This window comes from Podarcis pityusensis (genome assembly GCF_964106645.2).
Source record: "Podarcis pityusensis genome assembly, chromosome: 13".
Classification (NCBI taxonomy): domain Eukaryota; kingdom Metazoa; phylum Chordata; class Lepidosauria; order Squamata; family Lacertidae; genus Podarcis; species Podarcis pityusensis.
Window position 1 is genome coordinate 12865025 of NC_138038.1, and position 15593 is coordinate 12880617.

Sequence of the window (15593 nt, forward strand, 5' to 3'; positions counted from 1 at the left end):
TTTCCCCTTACTTTTTAGGAGGGAAAAAGTAAGTCTTTTAGAGCAAAAAATACAGTACTTAACCCGAGGTACCACTGTATCTGTTTCCCCACCCCGAGCTCTGTGTTGCAGCCACCTTGCCGCTCCCCAACCTACCCGCACAGATGAAGCTCTGGCAGTCCAGGCCTTTCTCTGTGGGGATGGCAACCAGGTACTTGAGGAGGAAGCCATTCCCCTTGGTGGTGCTTTTCAAAACGGCCTGCGAGTTCCCGTCCAGGTTGCCCCCCAGGCTCAAGGCCTCCTCCGCCGTCTCCAGGTACGACATCAGCATCCGGCGGACCAAGTCCCTCCAGTCGGCTGCCTCCTCCGCGTTCTCGGCTCTCAGCTTCAGCACCGCTTTCGACGTGATGACCTTGAAGAAGGCCGGGCCCCCCAGGCTCACGTCGGGCAGGATGTCCTGTATGGTCTCGATCCCGTAGCTGTTGCTCAGCGTTTTCTCCCCGTTCCGAGCCCTGAAGCACTTCAGGGCTTCTAAGGACAAGGAGAACACAAAAGGGGACCACGTCTTTTCGGTTTCCAGGTACAAAACAGACTCCTTGACAGCATCCAGCTCGGGGTCCCAACCGCACGTCCAGTCCAGCCCGTTGCTGCCTGTCCCGTTGTATTGCAAGAGGGCCGAAAGCTCGCCGGGCGGACCACCGGCAGAGTTCGCATCCGGGTCCTCCGCTGCCTCGGTGCCCTCCAGGGTCTCCCAGCCTTCGTCCGGCTGAGGCCTACATTTCTGAAGTGCCTCGTGCAGCCGGTCCAGCCAATCCTCCGCCTCATCCTGAGAGGCGGCTCGGAGGCAAAGCCGTTTGCCCGAGAAGGACAGGTCAAAGCGGCCGTCGCTGTGAGCTGCCCCCAGGCAATCGCACCGCAGCAGGGAACAGGTCTCCACGCACACCCGCTCCTCGCTGTCCACAAAGAGGCGCAGCTCCAGCGGCGAAAGCTCGCAGAAGAACTCCTTCCAGATGCCCATGCCTCCTCGCCGCTCCAGGGTCCCCAGCTTCAGCAGGCCACGGAAAGGGTTCGAAAGTCCTGGAGGTGGAAGATAAAAAAGAAGAAGGGTATTACAGACCCAGCCAAAGTGATTCAGAAGTCATAAATAACGATGCTGCTGACCACCGTTTTGTCTTGTCTTTCGTCATAAGAATTCTAAGGTGACATAAACGCAATCAGCGCTCATAAGCGCATAGGTAAACACACATACGTTAAGTACATAAACCACATGTCTGAAATAGTACAGGGGAGCAATCCCGTGGCCATCTTGACTCTCTTAATGACTCCAAATATTTTCCTCTGCAATAGAAGGAAGTACCTAGACAGCATCTTAAAAAGCAGAGACATCACCTTGCCAACAAAGGTCCGTATAGTTCAAGCTATGGTTTTCCCAGTAGTGATGTATGGAAGTGAGAGCTGGACCATAAAGAAGGCTGATCGCTGAAGAATGGATGCTTTTGAATTATGGTGCTGGAGGAGACTTTTGAGAGTCCCATGGACTGCAAGAAGATCAAACCTATCCATTCTGAAGGAAATCAGCCCTGAGTGCTCACTGGAAGGACAGATCCTGAAGCTGAGGCTCCAATACTTTGGCCACCTCATGAGAAGAGAAGACTCCCTGGAAAAGACCCTGGTGTTGGGAAAGATGGAGGGCACAAGGAGAAGGGGACGACAGAGGACGAGATGGTTGGACAGTGTTCTTGAAGCTACCAGCATGAGTTTGAACAAACTGCGGGAGGCAGTGGAAGACAGGAGTGCCTGGCGTGCTCTGGTCCATAGGGTCACAAAGAGTAGGACACGACTAAACAACAACAAATCAGTCCTGCACTGCAGGGGGTTGGAATAGATGACCCTTGGGGTCCCTTCCAGCTTGACGATTCTATGGTCTTGGAAATAGTTCTTTTCAGTTGCAAAATCCTTCAAACCCTGTAAACAGACTTATCACATGAATAAGGGAAGTCTGGGACAATGGATTTAAGAACTAAGGTATTTACCATTTTGAAAGAATGGCCCAGGCTGGCCAGGATAAGGCAATCAGTGACCATTATCTGATATCTTGACAGACAAGCCACACTCTCAAATTTCTGTTGTAATGTAGACTGCCTCTTAGTGGTATGATACTTGTAGGGGGTCTTTGGCTAAGGGGGTCTGGCAAATTCTAAAGTCTTTAAAAGTTGTTACGCACTTTTATTCTAGGCCCTCCCCTCCTTACAAGGGCGGGAACTCTGCTGCAACTGGAAAAAATATAAAGATTTGCCTTGCTTCGACTGGTTCCTGCCTCCACACGTTCTTCTCTGATTTAGGGGGACATGAAGTCCCTTGATGGGGAGTTGGGCTGCTAAAGCCAACCCCAAATTTATCTTCTATCACTTTCTCCTCCCCGCCCCATCGTTCATCCCATGGGAGAAAGACCGTTACCCATTTGCCTCCGGTGAACGACGCTAAAGCCCTTCGATTCCGCCTCGGGGGACAGTTGGGGCTTCCTGGCCTTGGCTGACGTCAAGTGAAGCTTGTCTTGATCCAGAGCGCCACTTGGTATCGATGGCTGGCTATTGGCAGGGCGCTCTGGCGGGGGACTGAGTGAACGGGAAAGGCCTTTTGCCGTCTCCTCAGGAGGAGGAGAGGGAAGGTAAATGTCATCCTCGGTGATCCAGTTTGTTTCCTGTCGGGGAACAGAAAGAGCTGAATTCAGCTGGACTATTCAACAGGGAAATTAACAAGTAGCAAATAACGTTTTTACCGCGCTAAGGGCTTTATAGAAGTGGCGCAGTTCCTGCCCAAGCCCTGCAGTAGGGCTGGAAGGCCTGTGCCCCTTGGCGTGATTTCAAGTAGCAGAGTGTGGGGAGTCCAAGGGAAAACCAGGATGAAAAACCAAAAGAAATGGAGAGATTGAAGGAGGGGAAATAAGTCTCCTATGAGCAATTAGTTCAGTCCCCCGACGAGACTGGTCCAGCTTCCTCCCAACATCCTGCTTGGACACGGAGGAAAGGGGAGGGAAGGGGTTTCCAAAAGAGAAAGAAAAGTGGGGTGTTTTCTCCCACTTTTGGCTTTGACCCCAACCATCACCTGCACGAGCCTCCCTCAATGGATTTAGAACAGGGTCAGTATTTGGAGTGGGTAGGTTTATCAGTGGCTAAGACTAAATGGAGCCCCCGTGATCCAAGTCAATATACACCCCGATGACCATATGGTGGGAGACATTGTATAGAGGTGGTTGTTATCCAGAGGGTGGCCTGTTTTAAATTAAGGTGGTCAAAACCGTCAATTTTAAACCATCAAGAAAAGACACCAATGATAAAACTTGATCTAAATAAAGCTCACATACTTTTTGAGCAAGCATGCATTCTAAATAATTGCTCTAGTGATACGTATATATTGGTTTGTAACTAAATAGACACTTAAAGGTAAAGGGACCCCTGACCTCTAGGTCCAGCCGCGGACGACTCTGGGGTTGCGCGCTCATCTCGCTCTATAGGCCGAGGGAGCCGGCGTTTGTCCACAGACAGCTTCCGGGTCATGTGGCCAGCATGACTAAGCTGCTTCTGGCAAACCAGAGCAGCGCACAGAAACGCTGTTTACCTTCCCGCTGGAGCGATACCTATTTATCTACTTGCACATGATGCGCTTTCGAACTGCTAGGTGGGCAGGAGCTGGGACCGAACAAAATAGGACACTTAGGTAACCGCAATTCAAAATGTCTGGCCATGCCGCTCACACAGCTTTTGGTATTGCAGAACCAAATATGTCTCCTTATGAAGGATACTAAGCAAGATAATTTACTTGAAGGTTTAAGCTTCTGTCCTATCCACCCTTATTCAGAAACAAGCACCACTGAACAAAGTGGAGTAAGATTTGGCTGTGGCATTAGTGTGTCCAAAAGCAAAATTACTGAGTGCAAAATTGTTTAATTGGTTTAAAGGTTACTAGTTTCTTCCAAACCGAACACAGTGCAGCGCTCAGGGAGTTGGGCTTAAGGGTCGATGTGGGCTGAGTTGTTGATCCCAGTGAAATACAGGATGGCATGATTGAAGCAAAGATTCTTCAACATCAACTTGGTTGGACTGGTCATGTTGTGCAGATGTCTGATTATCATCTTCCAAAGCAACTACTCTATTCCGAACTTAAAAGTGGAAAGCGTAATGCTGGTGGTCAACAAAAGAGGCTTAAAGACTCTCTCATGGCAAACCTAAAAAAATGTAGTATAAACACCGACAACTGGGAAACACTGGCCCACGAGCGCTCCAATTGGAGAACAGCCTTTACCAAAGGCTTTGAAGACACTCAAACTCAGGACGAAAGGGAGGAACGAGCTGAGAGGAAGGCACACTTGGCAAACCCTCACTGTGATCAACTCCCACCCAGAAACCTATGTCCTCACTGCGGAATGACATGTATATCCAGAATTGGCCTCCACAGTCACTTACAGACTCACTGTTAAGACCGTGTTCAGAAACAATCTTGATTATCATTATGGTTAATAATTTGTGTATCGCTAGAAAAATGACAAGCATCATTATCCCCTAGAGATCTGCAATACATTCAGGAATTCGAAACATTTGTTCAGCCCCACACGGGATTTCTGCCTTGTTTGCCCTGGCAGTAGCTTTGCAAGACAGATGATTAATACGCCTATTTTATAGATGAGGAACCAAGGCAATGAGTCACGGGCTGAGATGTGATACAAACCCATGGCTCCAAGATCTCCATACAGTAGACACAGGACCCACGGTGACTGGTTATGGGAACGCCTATCCTAAGTCTTAAGTGCAGCAAGCTTTCAACTGCTGGACCTTAAGATTTTAAAGGGCTCTCCTCTGCAGAACGCAGAGCAGGTATGTGGGCAGGTTGACTCAAGCAGCATGACATCACTTCCTGCTGCGTGTGTAACATACAGATTGGCTGACCGCCAGGTATGAGGGAGAGGCTTCCTTTGAAGGCACCCGGTACAAAGAGGAAATGGAATTGGGGAGAGGAAGTTCCCAATTAACTGCAAGGAAAAGCATTTCCTGACCTGCAGAGTAACTGCTTCGTCAACACCACTCACTCACTGAGAGGAGCAGGAGACTCTGCTAATTCTTGTACCTATAATTGGTATTAGTCACAAGAGGCTGGCTGACGTCAGACGAACAGCCACATTTGAGCAGGTTAAGCCTACCCACACCCCCTCAGGTTCCCAGAGGATCGTGAACGAACAGTGAGATCGTTCAATAAGTAGTGAAAATAAAAACTCAAGATTGACAAGTCAGTCTAATTTGGGCAGGGGGGCCTTTTTAAAAGCACAGTATGATCTCCTAACTCAGGACGCGGGTGGCGCTGTGGGTTAAACCACAGAGCCTAGGACTTGCCGATCAGAAGGTCAGCAGTTTGAATCCCCGCGACGGGGTGAGCGCCCGTTGCTCGGTCCCTGCTCCTGCCAACCTAGCAGCTCGAAAGCACCTCAAAGTGCAAGTAGATAAATAGGTACCACTCCGGCGGGAAGGTAAATGGCGTCTCTGTGCGCTGCTCTGGTTCACCAGAAGCAGCTTAGTCATTGCTGGCCACATGACCCGGAAGCTGTACGCCAGCTCCCTCGGCCAATAAAGTGAGATGAGCGCCGCAACCCCAGAGTCGGTCACGACTGGACCTAATGGTCAGGGGTTCCTTTACCCTTTACCTATGATCTCCTAAAATTCCAAGCTTGTCCAAGAAGTCAAAAACCCTCTTGTGCACCAAACACATTCACACAACTTCAGAGACATGCTGTCACTGGGCTTTTGAGCAAAACATTTGGGCTTTCGCACTTGCCACCAGAACTATACCGAAATCCCATTCTGAATTTTCTTTTCACAAGAGCGAAATAGTAAAGATTTTAACAGGACCTCATAGGATTTGGGGAGGCAAGGTATGACTTACAGGTGAGATTGGTGAGAGAAGTCGTCCTGTCCTTGGGTGGCTTTCCTCACGGACAACAACTTGACTGATCCTATATTTAGCCCCTCCTCTCTTGAGGCTACGATGAGTTTGGGATGGATCCGCTATTCCTTTAGCAACGTCTGCTGTGTCCAGCGCAGGCGCTTGCTGGACCCTGGAACTGGGAGCTGCTTCCTTGGCTTGAGGTGGGTCACCTGGACTTGGAAGCTGTGAGTCTGCTGCGTCAGGAGGTTTGATGCTGGCAGGGTGTTTAGCTGTTACAGGACAAGGAAGGCGTGCGGTGCAGAGATCAGTGGCGGGACAGGGGCACTGCAGTGAGGAAGAAGTCGACAGGGTGTCAACTTGCTTGGCTTCTGTCAATTCCGGCTTTCCCTGTGCTCTGCTGAATTCTGCTAGCACCCTTGAAAGAAAAACAAAAGTTTAAAACAAAACTCAAAAGAGTGTGTGTGGGGCATGTTATCTGTTTGATCGCATCTCCCACTATACCGTGTGCTATGACAGGGTTTCCCAAACTTGGGTCTCTCTCCAGCTGCTTTTGGACTACAACTCCCATCATCCCTGACCATTGGTCCTGTTAGCTAGGGACGATGGGAGTTGTAGTCCAAAAACAGCTAGTGATCCAAAGTTTGGGAAACTCTGTGCTATGCCAACAGAGGCAAGGCATTCAGTAACCCCGTTTGGACATCAAATGGTCTCCAGGCTCCTTATCTGCTAAGACACCAATTTTAGCCTGAAATAAGGAATTTTAGCACATGTATACAAATGTGTTAGTTCTATGCACTGAGTTGGATAATAAGATTAATGCAAAGGAATTTGCTTTTTTTGTGGTTTAGCACTCCCTTTTGAGAATGGAGTGGATCGTTATACACAAAGTAAGACGGAGGGGAGTATGTTGTGACTCAGACACGAGTTCAAATTCTTCCTTAGCCACAAATTTTGTTGGGCAAGCCAGCCAGCCACCCCCAGCCACAGCTTCCTCATCTCATACAAAATGTTGTTGTGGACCTGGAAGCTGGCTTAAAAGGTAGTTTCAGGCACAATACCTATTGCAGTATTTGCTTAACACCAATAAATGTCAAAATGGAAAGCTAGCGTGGCTCTTCCTTCAATACTGGGAATTATCCGCTGAGCTCAAAAAGCTTAAGAGGGTAGAGGAGGTCGTGTTGGGAAAGCTACAGCTAAAAAATATGAGCATCCATACATTGCATATGTGTCAGTTATGGGTGATTTCCTCTGGGATCCACAGCTTCCTTCGGGATCTTAGCTTCACACCACATATATATGAGTCATTTAATAGAGTGTCTTTAATGTCTTTCTTTGGCTCACCAAGGTGAATGGTGATTGTGTGGTACCATAATGTTCTGTCTCTCTGGGGTTTTTTTTTTATTAGCAGTGCAATCCTAGGCGTGCTTATTTATTTGAAAAAACACAGTGGGGTTTATTCCCAGGTGTGTTTTTAGGATTGCAGCTTAGATCAGGGTACTGGGCTTAAAAGATAAATACTTTAGCTTCTGCTCGGCAACACCTTTTCTGTAATAAACCTTACTATGCTACTCAGAAGCAACTATCCTCAATTAGCGCTTTTGCTGTTTTCAATCTGAGAGTATTATTTGAGGCTGAGAAAGTGCCTCTCTATCGGCTGTGGAAGTGCGTGATCAAGTTATCAGATCAGTCACATTTGTGATCTGGACTGGGCTACACATAATACTGCAAACCGCCCTGCGATCCTTGGATGAAGGGCAGCCTATAAATTTAATAAAGCAAAAAGAAAGAAACTCTGACCACTCAACCTGATAGAAATATCATGTAACAGAGTCAAAACCAGACATCGCATGCCAGCTGTGGGCAAGCCCCTTAGCCATTGGCTGCACTGCTGTGATGTCATGGACCATTCCAAGCAGAGAGTTGAACACTGGAAGTGGAAAATATGTTTATTGGGGGAGTTGGGGACACCTCATATATACTCAAAGGGGCAAGAAATGCCTGACAAAGAGGTCTAACGATATCAGAGCAACTTTCTGTTAGGTAGGGGAAGAAGGCTGGTTTCCATACATTAATTCAGCCTGCCAAATATAAGGCTTCCATGCATGATTTTAATAACAGGTTGCTATCCACCTGGAACTTCCCAGGTACACCAAGATCAAAGATTAGGAAAAAATAAAATAAACTCATTGCCAAAGTAAGATATGATAAGGTCTAGGAGAAATCTGGTTTTCAATATTGTTATACAGTGGTATCTCGGGTTACATACGCTTCAGGTTACAGACTCCGCTAACCCAGAAATAGTACTTTGGGTTAAGAACTTTGCTTCAGGATGAGAACAGAAATCGTGCTCCGGCGGCGCGGCAACAGCAGGAGGCCCCATTAGCTAAAGTGGTGCTTCAGGTTAAGAACAGTTTCAGGTTAAGAACAGACCTCCAGAACGAATTAAGTTCTTAACCTGAGGTACCACTGTATAAAGGTTAAAAAAAAGGTAAAGGACTCCTGGACGGTTAAGTCCAGTCAAGGGAGACTCTGGGGTTGCAGCGCTCATCTCACTTTCAGGCCAAGGGAGCCGGCGTTTGTCCACAGGCAGCTTTCCGGGTCATGTGGCCAGCATGGCTAAACCGCTTCTGGCGCAACAGAACACCGTGACGGAAATCAGAGCTCACGGAAACGCTGTTGACCTTCTTGCCACAGCGGTACCTATTTATCTACTTGCACCGGTGTGCTTTCGAACTGCTAGGTTGGCAGAAGCTGGGACAGAGCAACGGGAACTCACTCTGTCACAGGGATTCGAACCACCGACTTTCTGATCAGCAAGCCGAAGAGGCTCAGTGGTTTAGACCACAGTGCCACCCGCATCCCCATCGTGATATATCACCAGCTGAATAGTGTTATATGCTGATATATCATGATGTCTGGAATGTATCCAAGAACATGCTTGCCCAAAACTTTCTCAGGCTCCATCCGCCTGCCTACCTGCCTGCAGGCAATTTGAGCTGGGAATATATCACGGGTCCCTGCCCACCGTGATGCATTGGCTAGCTCAGAGTGTCTCAAACTGGTATCAGGATCTGAACACAATTTACCAGCTCTGTCAGGGAACTGCCATCAGAGCAGGGGCTGGAAACAGAGGGGCAGTTGTGTTACAGGGAGCCTCCAAAAATCTTGCAAAGCAGTTCCTCTTCCAGTGAGGAGGAAAGCCCCACCTCTAGTGGGGAAGAGATGAAAGGATCAGAGGATGCTGGTGGGAGCCTCAGCCCCACTCCTGGCCAAGCCAGCCCGGAGGGAAGCATACCCCTTCCATTGCCCACCCTGCGCAGAAGTCTAAAGCGCAAAGAGGGAAGGAAAAGGCTGGGCGTAGCAAGACTTTTATGTTGGGGGAGGAAACAAGCACTCCTGGATTCTGCTAGCAATTGAGGCAGACATGAACTTTGGGGTTCTGCACTGTAAATAGTTTTGTACCTAAATAAAACCTGTAAAGAGTCCTGCCTGGTTACTCGTGAGCGACCACCTTTGCCATCTGACAAGCTCTAATAAGGTCTTCCCCTAGTATTTTTGTATGCCACAACAGCAGCTAGGATTTTACTAGCCAGAAAATGGAAAACACAAGAATTACCAGCGGTAGAAGAATGGCAGATGAAGATGATGGAATTTATGGAGCTGGCTGATCTCACCGGGAGAATCCGCGACCAGAAAGAAGAGGAATACCAAGAAGATTGGAAGAAATTTGAAGACTATTTGAACAAATATTCTAATATTAAAGATATGTAATCACTTGAAAGAACCAATCAGGCCTAGGGTTAAATTAGATTTAAATATATAAATAAGACAATGTATTATAAGAAAGGTAAAGAAATTGGAATGCGACTGTAATATTGTTTTATGAAATAATGATATTGGAAACTGCTACATTCAAATTAAGAGGAAATGGAGGAGATTAGAGGAAGTCAACCAAAATGTTTATGAAAATGCATTTTAATGAATTAATTGAGTTTCCTTTTTTCCCTGTTTAGGTATCTTAAGTTTGTTACTTTCCCCCCCTTCTTTTTCACTTTTCTATTGTGTTGTTGTATATTTTCTTTTTTGTTATGTCTGTTGATGAAATTTAATAAATATTATTGTTAAAAAATAATAATAATAAGGTCTTCCCCTTTCCTCCGCATACTCACTCTTGGAGAGACTGGTCCAAGTCTTTTGCTGTTGCCACGCCAGGTTCAGCATCATCCGAGATGGGCTCCTCACCCCTGTCCGCGTTCTGCGTGGCAGCAGATGTCCCCGGGGTAAGGCTGTCGGAGCCGAGGCTGGAAGACAGCTGTGAGGAACCTGTTGTGCTGATGCTCAGGTTGGATGTGGTGAGTTTCTCTGCTCGTTGGCTTTTAGCGGCGGGCAAGAGGGCTGGGGAAGCCTCAGCGTCATCCGAGCCAGAAGACAGCGAGAGGGAGCCCAGCGATTCTTTCCTCCGGGGCTCCAAACTCACAAGCAGCTCTGAGGCTGGGCAAAGTCCCGAGAGGGATAAAGGGGTGACCGTCCATTCGTTCAAAACTGCTGACTTGTAGGAGAGGTCAAAGGCCAGGGAGGACAAGCCCTGCAGGTAAGTGAGAAGGAACTCAACCTCCTCGGTGTCCAGTAGCAGGGCTGGCGAACGGTAATACTCAGAGAGGTGGGCTTTCTCGTGGAGCAAGAGCTTCAGGTAGCATTCCATCAAGCCGTCATTCAGCGCCAGCCTTAGCCAAGCACGGCAGCGGCCCACGTCTGTGTTGATGAAGTCCAGGTGCTCCAGCTCAGAAATGATGTTTCTGGAGAAAAGTAAAGAGAGGAGCAGGAAAGGGGGAGAGAGCACAAGGCCTATTAATGCTGCAGCTCTAATAATAATAATAATAATAATAATAATTTTTTTAAAAAAATTATTTATATCCTGTGATGGGACGATGAGCTGCTTGTGTGTAAAATCCTAGTCCCTCAGAGTTTGGTCAAGTTTGCAAACCTCTGTCTGTAACGGAGCCCCTTAAACATGGCTCCGTCAGTCGCTGGCAGATTCCAACAGTGGTTGCTTTCGGAATCGCTTCCAACATAAAAGCTCCTTAACGGAAACACGTCTTCTGGACTCTCTGCGTGACAGTTTCCGGCGAGGAGTGGGTGTCCCTACAGGAGGTCCTGAAACCTCCCCACTGTTTTCGCTGGAAGTGTCTCTGAGCCATCCCTCCAGCTCCCTTTCCCTCAGCTCAGCTCCTCTCCCCCTACTGGTTCCCTCTTCAGCTGCTGAGTCTCTCCCAACCTGTGTGAGCCCTTTCACTTCCCTTCCTTCCGATGGCAGTTCCCTGACATCCACCTCCCCTCCAGGGCCCCCTTCATCCCCTCTCGCCCCCTCCTCTACGGGCGGTGAGGAGGCAAAACCCCGGAATGAACTTCCTTCATCTTCCGATGTCCCGAACACTTCTCTCCACCTGTTGCGGTTCCTGGTCTCGAAGTACTCCTCCTCCTCAGAGTCCATCTCCCCTTCCCCTTCCGATTCCGAGAATCCTTCCAACTCCTCCTCCTCATCGGTGGTCCCAAAGTATTCCCTCCGGAACCTCTCCACAGGCTGAGGTTTCCTTGGGAACCTTTGATGGAACGTTTCTATCAATACCTCGTCGTTGATATCTTCTGCCATTACCCAAGTGTTTTCTGACTCCGGTTCTCCTTCCCACGCTACCAAATACTCCACCTGATCCCCCTTCCACCTGGCGTCGAGGATTTCTGCCACATGGCTGCTGCATTCCCTTTCTTCTATGACCGGTCCCCGAGTGGCCATCCCTTCTCGTCCCCCCTCATACGGTGACAGTAACGACCTGTGAAATACTGGGTGCAGTTTCATGTGGTTGGGTAACCGGAGCCTGAAAGCCACTGGGTTGACCTGTTGAATGACCTCAAAGGGACCCAATCTCCTGGGTCTTAATTTCTTACAACCTCCTTTGAACGGCAACCCTTGGGTTGACAGCCACACCCTATCTCCCACCCTTATGGTTTCACCTTCCCTTCGGTTCTTGTCTGCCTGCCTCTTGTATTCTTCCTTCGCCCTTTCTAAGTTGAGTTGGAGCTGACGATGGATTGCTTCCATTTCTTCTACAAAATGCTCGGCTGCCGGGACACCCCATCTCTCCCCTTCTCCCCCTGGGAAAGCCCTGGGATGACACCCATAATTAGCCAAGAAGGGGCTCATCCCTGTGGACACATTCTCGGCATTGTTGTAGGCAAATTCCGCCAGCGCCAACTTTTCTACCCAGTCATTCTCTCTGTCATTGACATAACACCTCAGGTATTGCTGGAGGACCCTGTTTGCTCTTTCCGCCTGCCCGTTGGTTTCAGGGTGCCGGGCAGTCGAAAAGTTGACCTCCACCTGCAGTAAGCTCATGAGCTTCCTCCAGAACCTGGAAGTAAATTGTTTTCCTCGGTCTGAGACCACCCTCAATGGCACCCCGTGCAACCTAAAAATGTGTTCTACAAATAACTTCGCTGTCTCTTCCGCCGTGACTGCATGCGAGCAGGCTACAAAGTGGCACATCTTTGTTAGTAGGTCTACCACCACCATGATGGCTGTTTTCCCCTTGGACTTCGGCAGATCAGTCATAAAATCTATCGACACTGCCTCCCAAGGTCGTTCTGGGGTTGGTAAGGGTTCTAATAGCCCCGCCGGTGCCCGCCTCTCCCCTTTGGCTCGCTGGCATTGCTCACACCCTCTTACATACTCCCGTACATCTTCCCTCACCTTAGGCCACCAAAATTCCCTGGTGACCAACCACATGGTTTTGTGTTGTCCAAAATGCCCCGCCGTGGGGCTGTCGTGCAACTGCTTGAGTACCCTCCCCCTTAAGTCTCCTTCAGGGATATACAGTGCCCCTTTGTAATACAAAGCTCCATTTCTTTCCTCGAAACCCCCTGGTTCCTCTCCCTCACCCCTAAGACCTCTGAGCTTATTCTGGGCGTATTCATCATTCTCTGTTTCCTCTACCAGTTCTCTTTGTCCCACCAATGCCGCCCCACACACCCAGCGGTCCTCTGGAATGACATGTCTCTCTTCGGGTGCTCCCTCCCCCTCCAAATATTCAGGTTTGCGTGAGAGAGCGTCCGCCCTAATGTTCTCTGGGCCTGGCACGTAACAAATCTCAAAGTTAAATTTGGAGAACTCCTGGGCCCATCTCACTTGCCGTTGGTTGAGCACTCGTGCCGTCCTCCAATACTCTAGGTTCTTGTGGTCAGTGCACACTTGCACCTTATGTTGTGCGCCAATTAGCAGGTGCCTCCATCTCCGGAACGCCTCATGAATGGCTAGTAGTTCTCGGTCATACACCGTGTAGTTCCTCTCGGATTTGTTCAGCTTTCGCGAAAAAAAGGCACACGGTCTCCACTCTGACTCCTCCTTCCCTGGCTGCAGAAGCACCGCCCCAATCGCTCTGTCTGATGCGTCAGTTTCCACTCTCATCGGTTTTTGTAAATCCACATGCAGGAGTTGTTGTTCCGAGGCGAAGGCCCTTTTTAGTTCCTCAAATGCTCGCTCCGCCTCCTCAGTCCAAACGAACTTCTTCTTACTGCTGAGACAGTCCGTAATGGGCGCCGTCAGGTGGGCAAAGTTTCGGATGAACTTACGATAGAAGTTCCCAAATCCTAGGAACCTCTGCACATCCTTCCTTGTTTTGAGTGTTTTCCATTCCAGCACCGCCTGGACCTTGCCGGGATCCATGGCCAATCCCTTGTCTGACAGGCGATACCCCAGGAATTCCACCTCCTTGGTATGAAACTGACACTTCTCCAGTTTCACCCACAGCTGGTTGGCTTGCAGCCTGCTCAACACTTCTCTGACGTCTCTCACATGCTGCTCCTCATTCTCAGAATACACCAACACGTCGTCTAAGAAGGCCACACAATTCTTGTAAAGCAAAGGCCCCAGGACGTGGTTCATAAACGATTGAAAGCACGCGGAGCCTCCTTGTAGACCGAAGGGCATAACTAAATATTCAAATGCCCCCAAAGGGGTGAACATGGTGGTTTTCCATTCATCCCCCTTCCTTATTCGTATCAGGTTGTACGCCCCCCTTAGGTCCAGTTTAGTAAAAATCTTTCCCTTCCTGACCCTTGTCAAAATGTCGTCAATCCTGGGCATAGGGAAAGCCACTGGTTCTGACACTGCATTTAAGGCCCTGAAGTCACACACAAGCCTCGGCTTGTTCGTTTTTTTTTATCCACAAAAAACACTGGGCTGCCCCCCACCGCCCTGGACTCTCTGATGAACCCTCTCTTCAGGTTCTTGTCAATGAACTCTCTTAGCTCCTGCATCTCTCTGTCTGACATGGCGTACAGCTTGCCTACAGGGAGCTGTGCCCCAGGGAGTAAATTGATTTGACAGTCAAAGGGTCTATGCGGGGGTAGTTGGTCAGCTTCCCTTTCGCTGAAGACGTCGCGGAGATCTGCGTATTGTCGTGGTACCTTCACGTTCTCCGTTACTTCAGTCCCTGCTAGGGTGGCTTGGGCCCCTGCCAAACCCTTTCCCTCTTTGCAGTGTTCTAAGCAATGTGCTGAACCAAAAGAAACCACTCTCTGATGCCAGCCCACCAGCGGATCATGTAACGCTAGCCAGCTCATCCCCAATATAATGGGAGCTCCTCCCAAGGTGGCCACATTAAACGCTATCAGTTCGGTGTGCCTTGCCACCTTCATTATCATTGGGACGGTCTGCAAGCTGACTTCTCCTCCCAACAGCTCCCTGCCATCGATCGTGGTCACCTGCAGGGGGTTGCTTAAAGGGATCGTCTGTATCTGGTGTTCAGCTGCAAACTCTTTGCTCATGAAATTGCAGGAGCTGCCTGAGTCCAACAGCGCCTTTATCTTTAGAGGGTGTCCGTTTGGCAGCTCTAGCGCCACTTCTATCACTAGGGCGGGTTTAGGAGGTTCTGGCGTGGGCACTTTCACTGCTCTTTGGCCTGGCTGCTGTGCCCCGACGGTGGCAGCCAGGCGTTGGCTTTTACTTGCTTCGGTATTTCTTCCTCTCTTCCCTCCACAGCTCCTACCATCCCTTGCCATTCCTTCCTCTGGGGGCAGACTCTGGCAAAGTGACCTGGCTGTTGGCAGAGATAGCATTTCCGGGCGCCTTTTCCCTCCTTCTTTCCCCCCTCACTGGGCTTTGAAACTGCGCGCGCGCGCGCTGTTCCGATTTCCATCGGCTCTGCCGGCGGGAAAGTTGGCTCTGGAATGTCTGGAATGCGGAACTCCTTCCAACGTTCCCCCTTCCCTTCCCGCCTCTCCAATGCTCTCGCCTCCTGGCGCGCTCCTATGGTCAGCGCTGATTTGGTCAGCTGGTCCATAGACTCCGCCCTGGGCGCCCGGGAAAGTTCGTCTTTCACAGCCGAAGAAAGCCCTTCTTCAAAGAGCATTTGAATGGGTTCCGCCGATAGATCCCACCCCAATTTATGGATCAACATGGTGAACTCAGTCCAGTACTCACGGACAGATCGGCTCCCCTGTTTGCAAGCCATTAACTGTCTGCGGACCACTCCCTGTTCAATATCGCTGGAAAACATCAGATCCATGGCGCGAAAGAACTTCATCGTGTCCTTTAGGACGTCACTATTCGCTGCCATCAGGGGTCTAACCCAGTCTCTCGCCCCCTTTTCAAGATGCCCAATCACGAAAGCCACTCGTGATTCCTC

The 15593-nt window shown here is 49.4% G+C and overlaps 1 protein-coding gene across 4 annotated transcripts in view; it reads right to left on the bottom strand.

Annotated features, from left to right (window-relative positions):
• The window catches only part of PLEKHM1 (pleckstrin homology and RUN domain containing M1), a 47447-nt gene that overhangs the window by 11307 nt on the left and 20547 nt on the right, over positions 1-15593 (bottom strand). For all 4 annotated transcript variants that reach the window (XM_080976560.1, XM_080976561.1, XM_080976562.1 and 1 more), the window contains 4 exons: positions 10083-10709; positions 5911-6328; positions 2437-2680; positions 136-1056 (listed from right to left, as the gene is read on the bottom strand). In XM_080976560.1, coding sequence (XP_080832686.1) covers positions 136-1056; positions 2437-2680; positions 5911-6328; positions 10083-10709 — 2210 coding nt within the window. The remainder of the gene's footprint in view (positions 1-135; positions 1057-2436; positions 2681-5910; positions 6329-10082; positions 10710-15593) is intronic.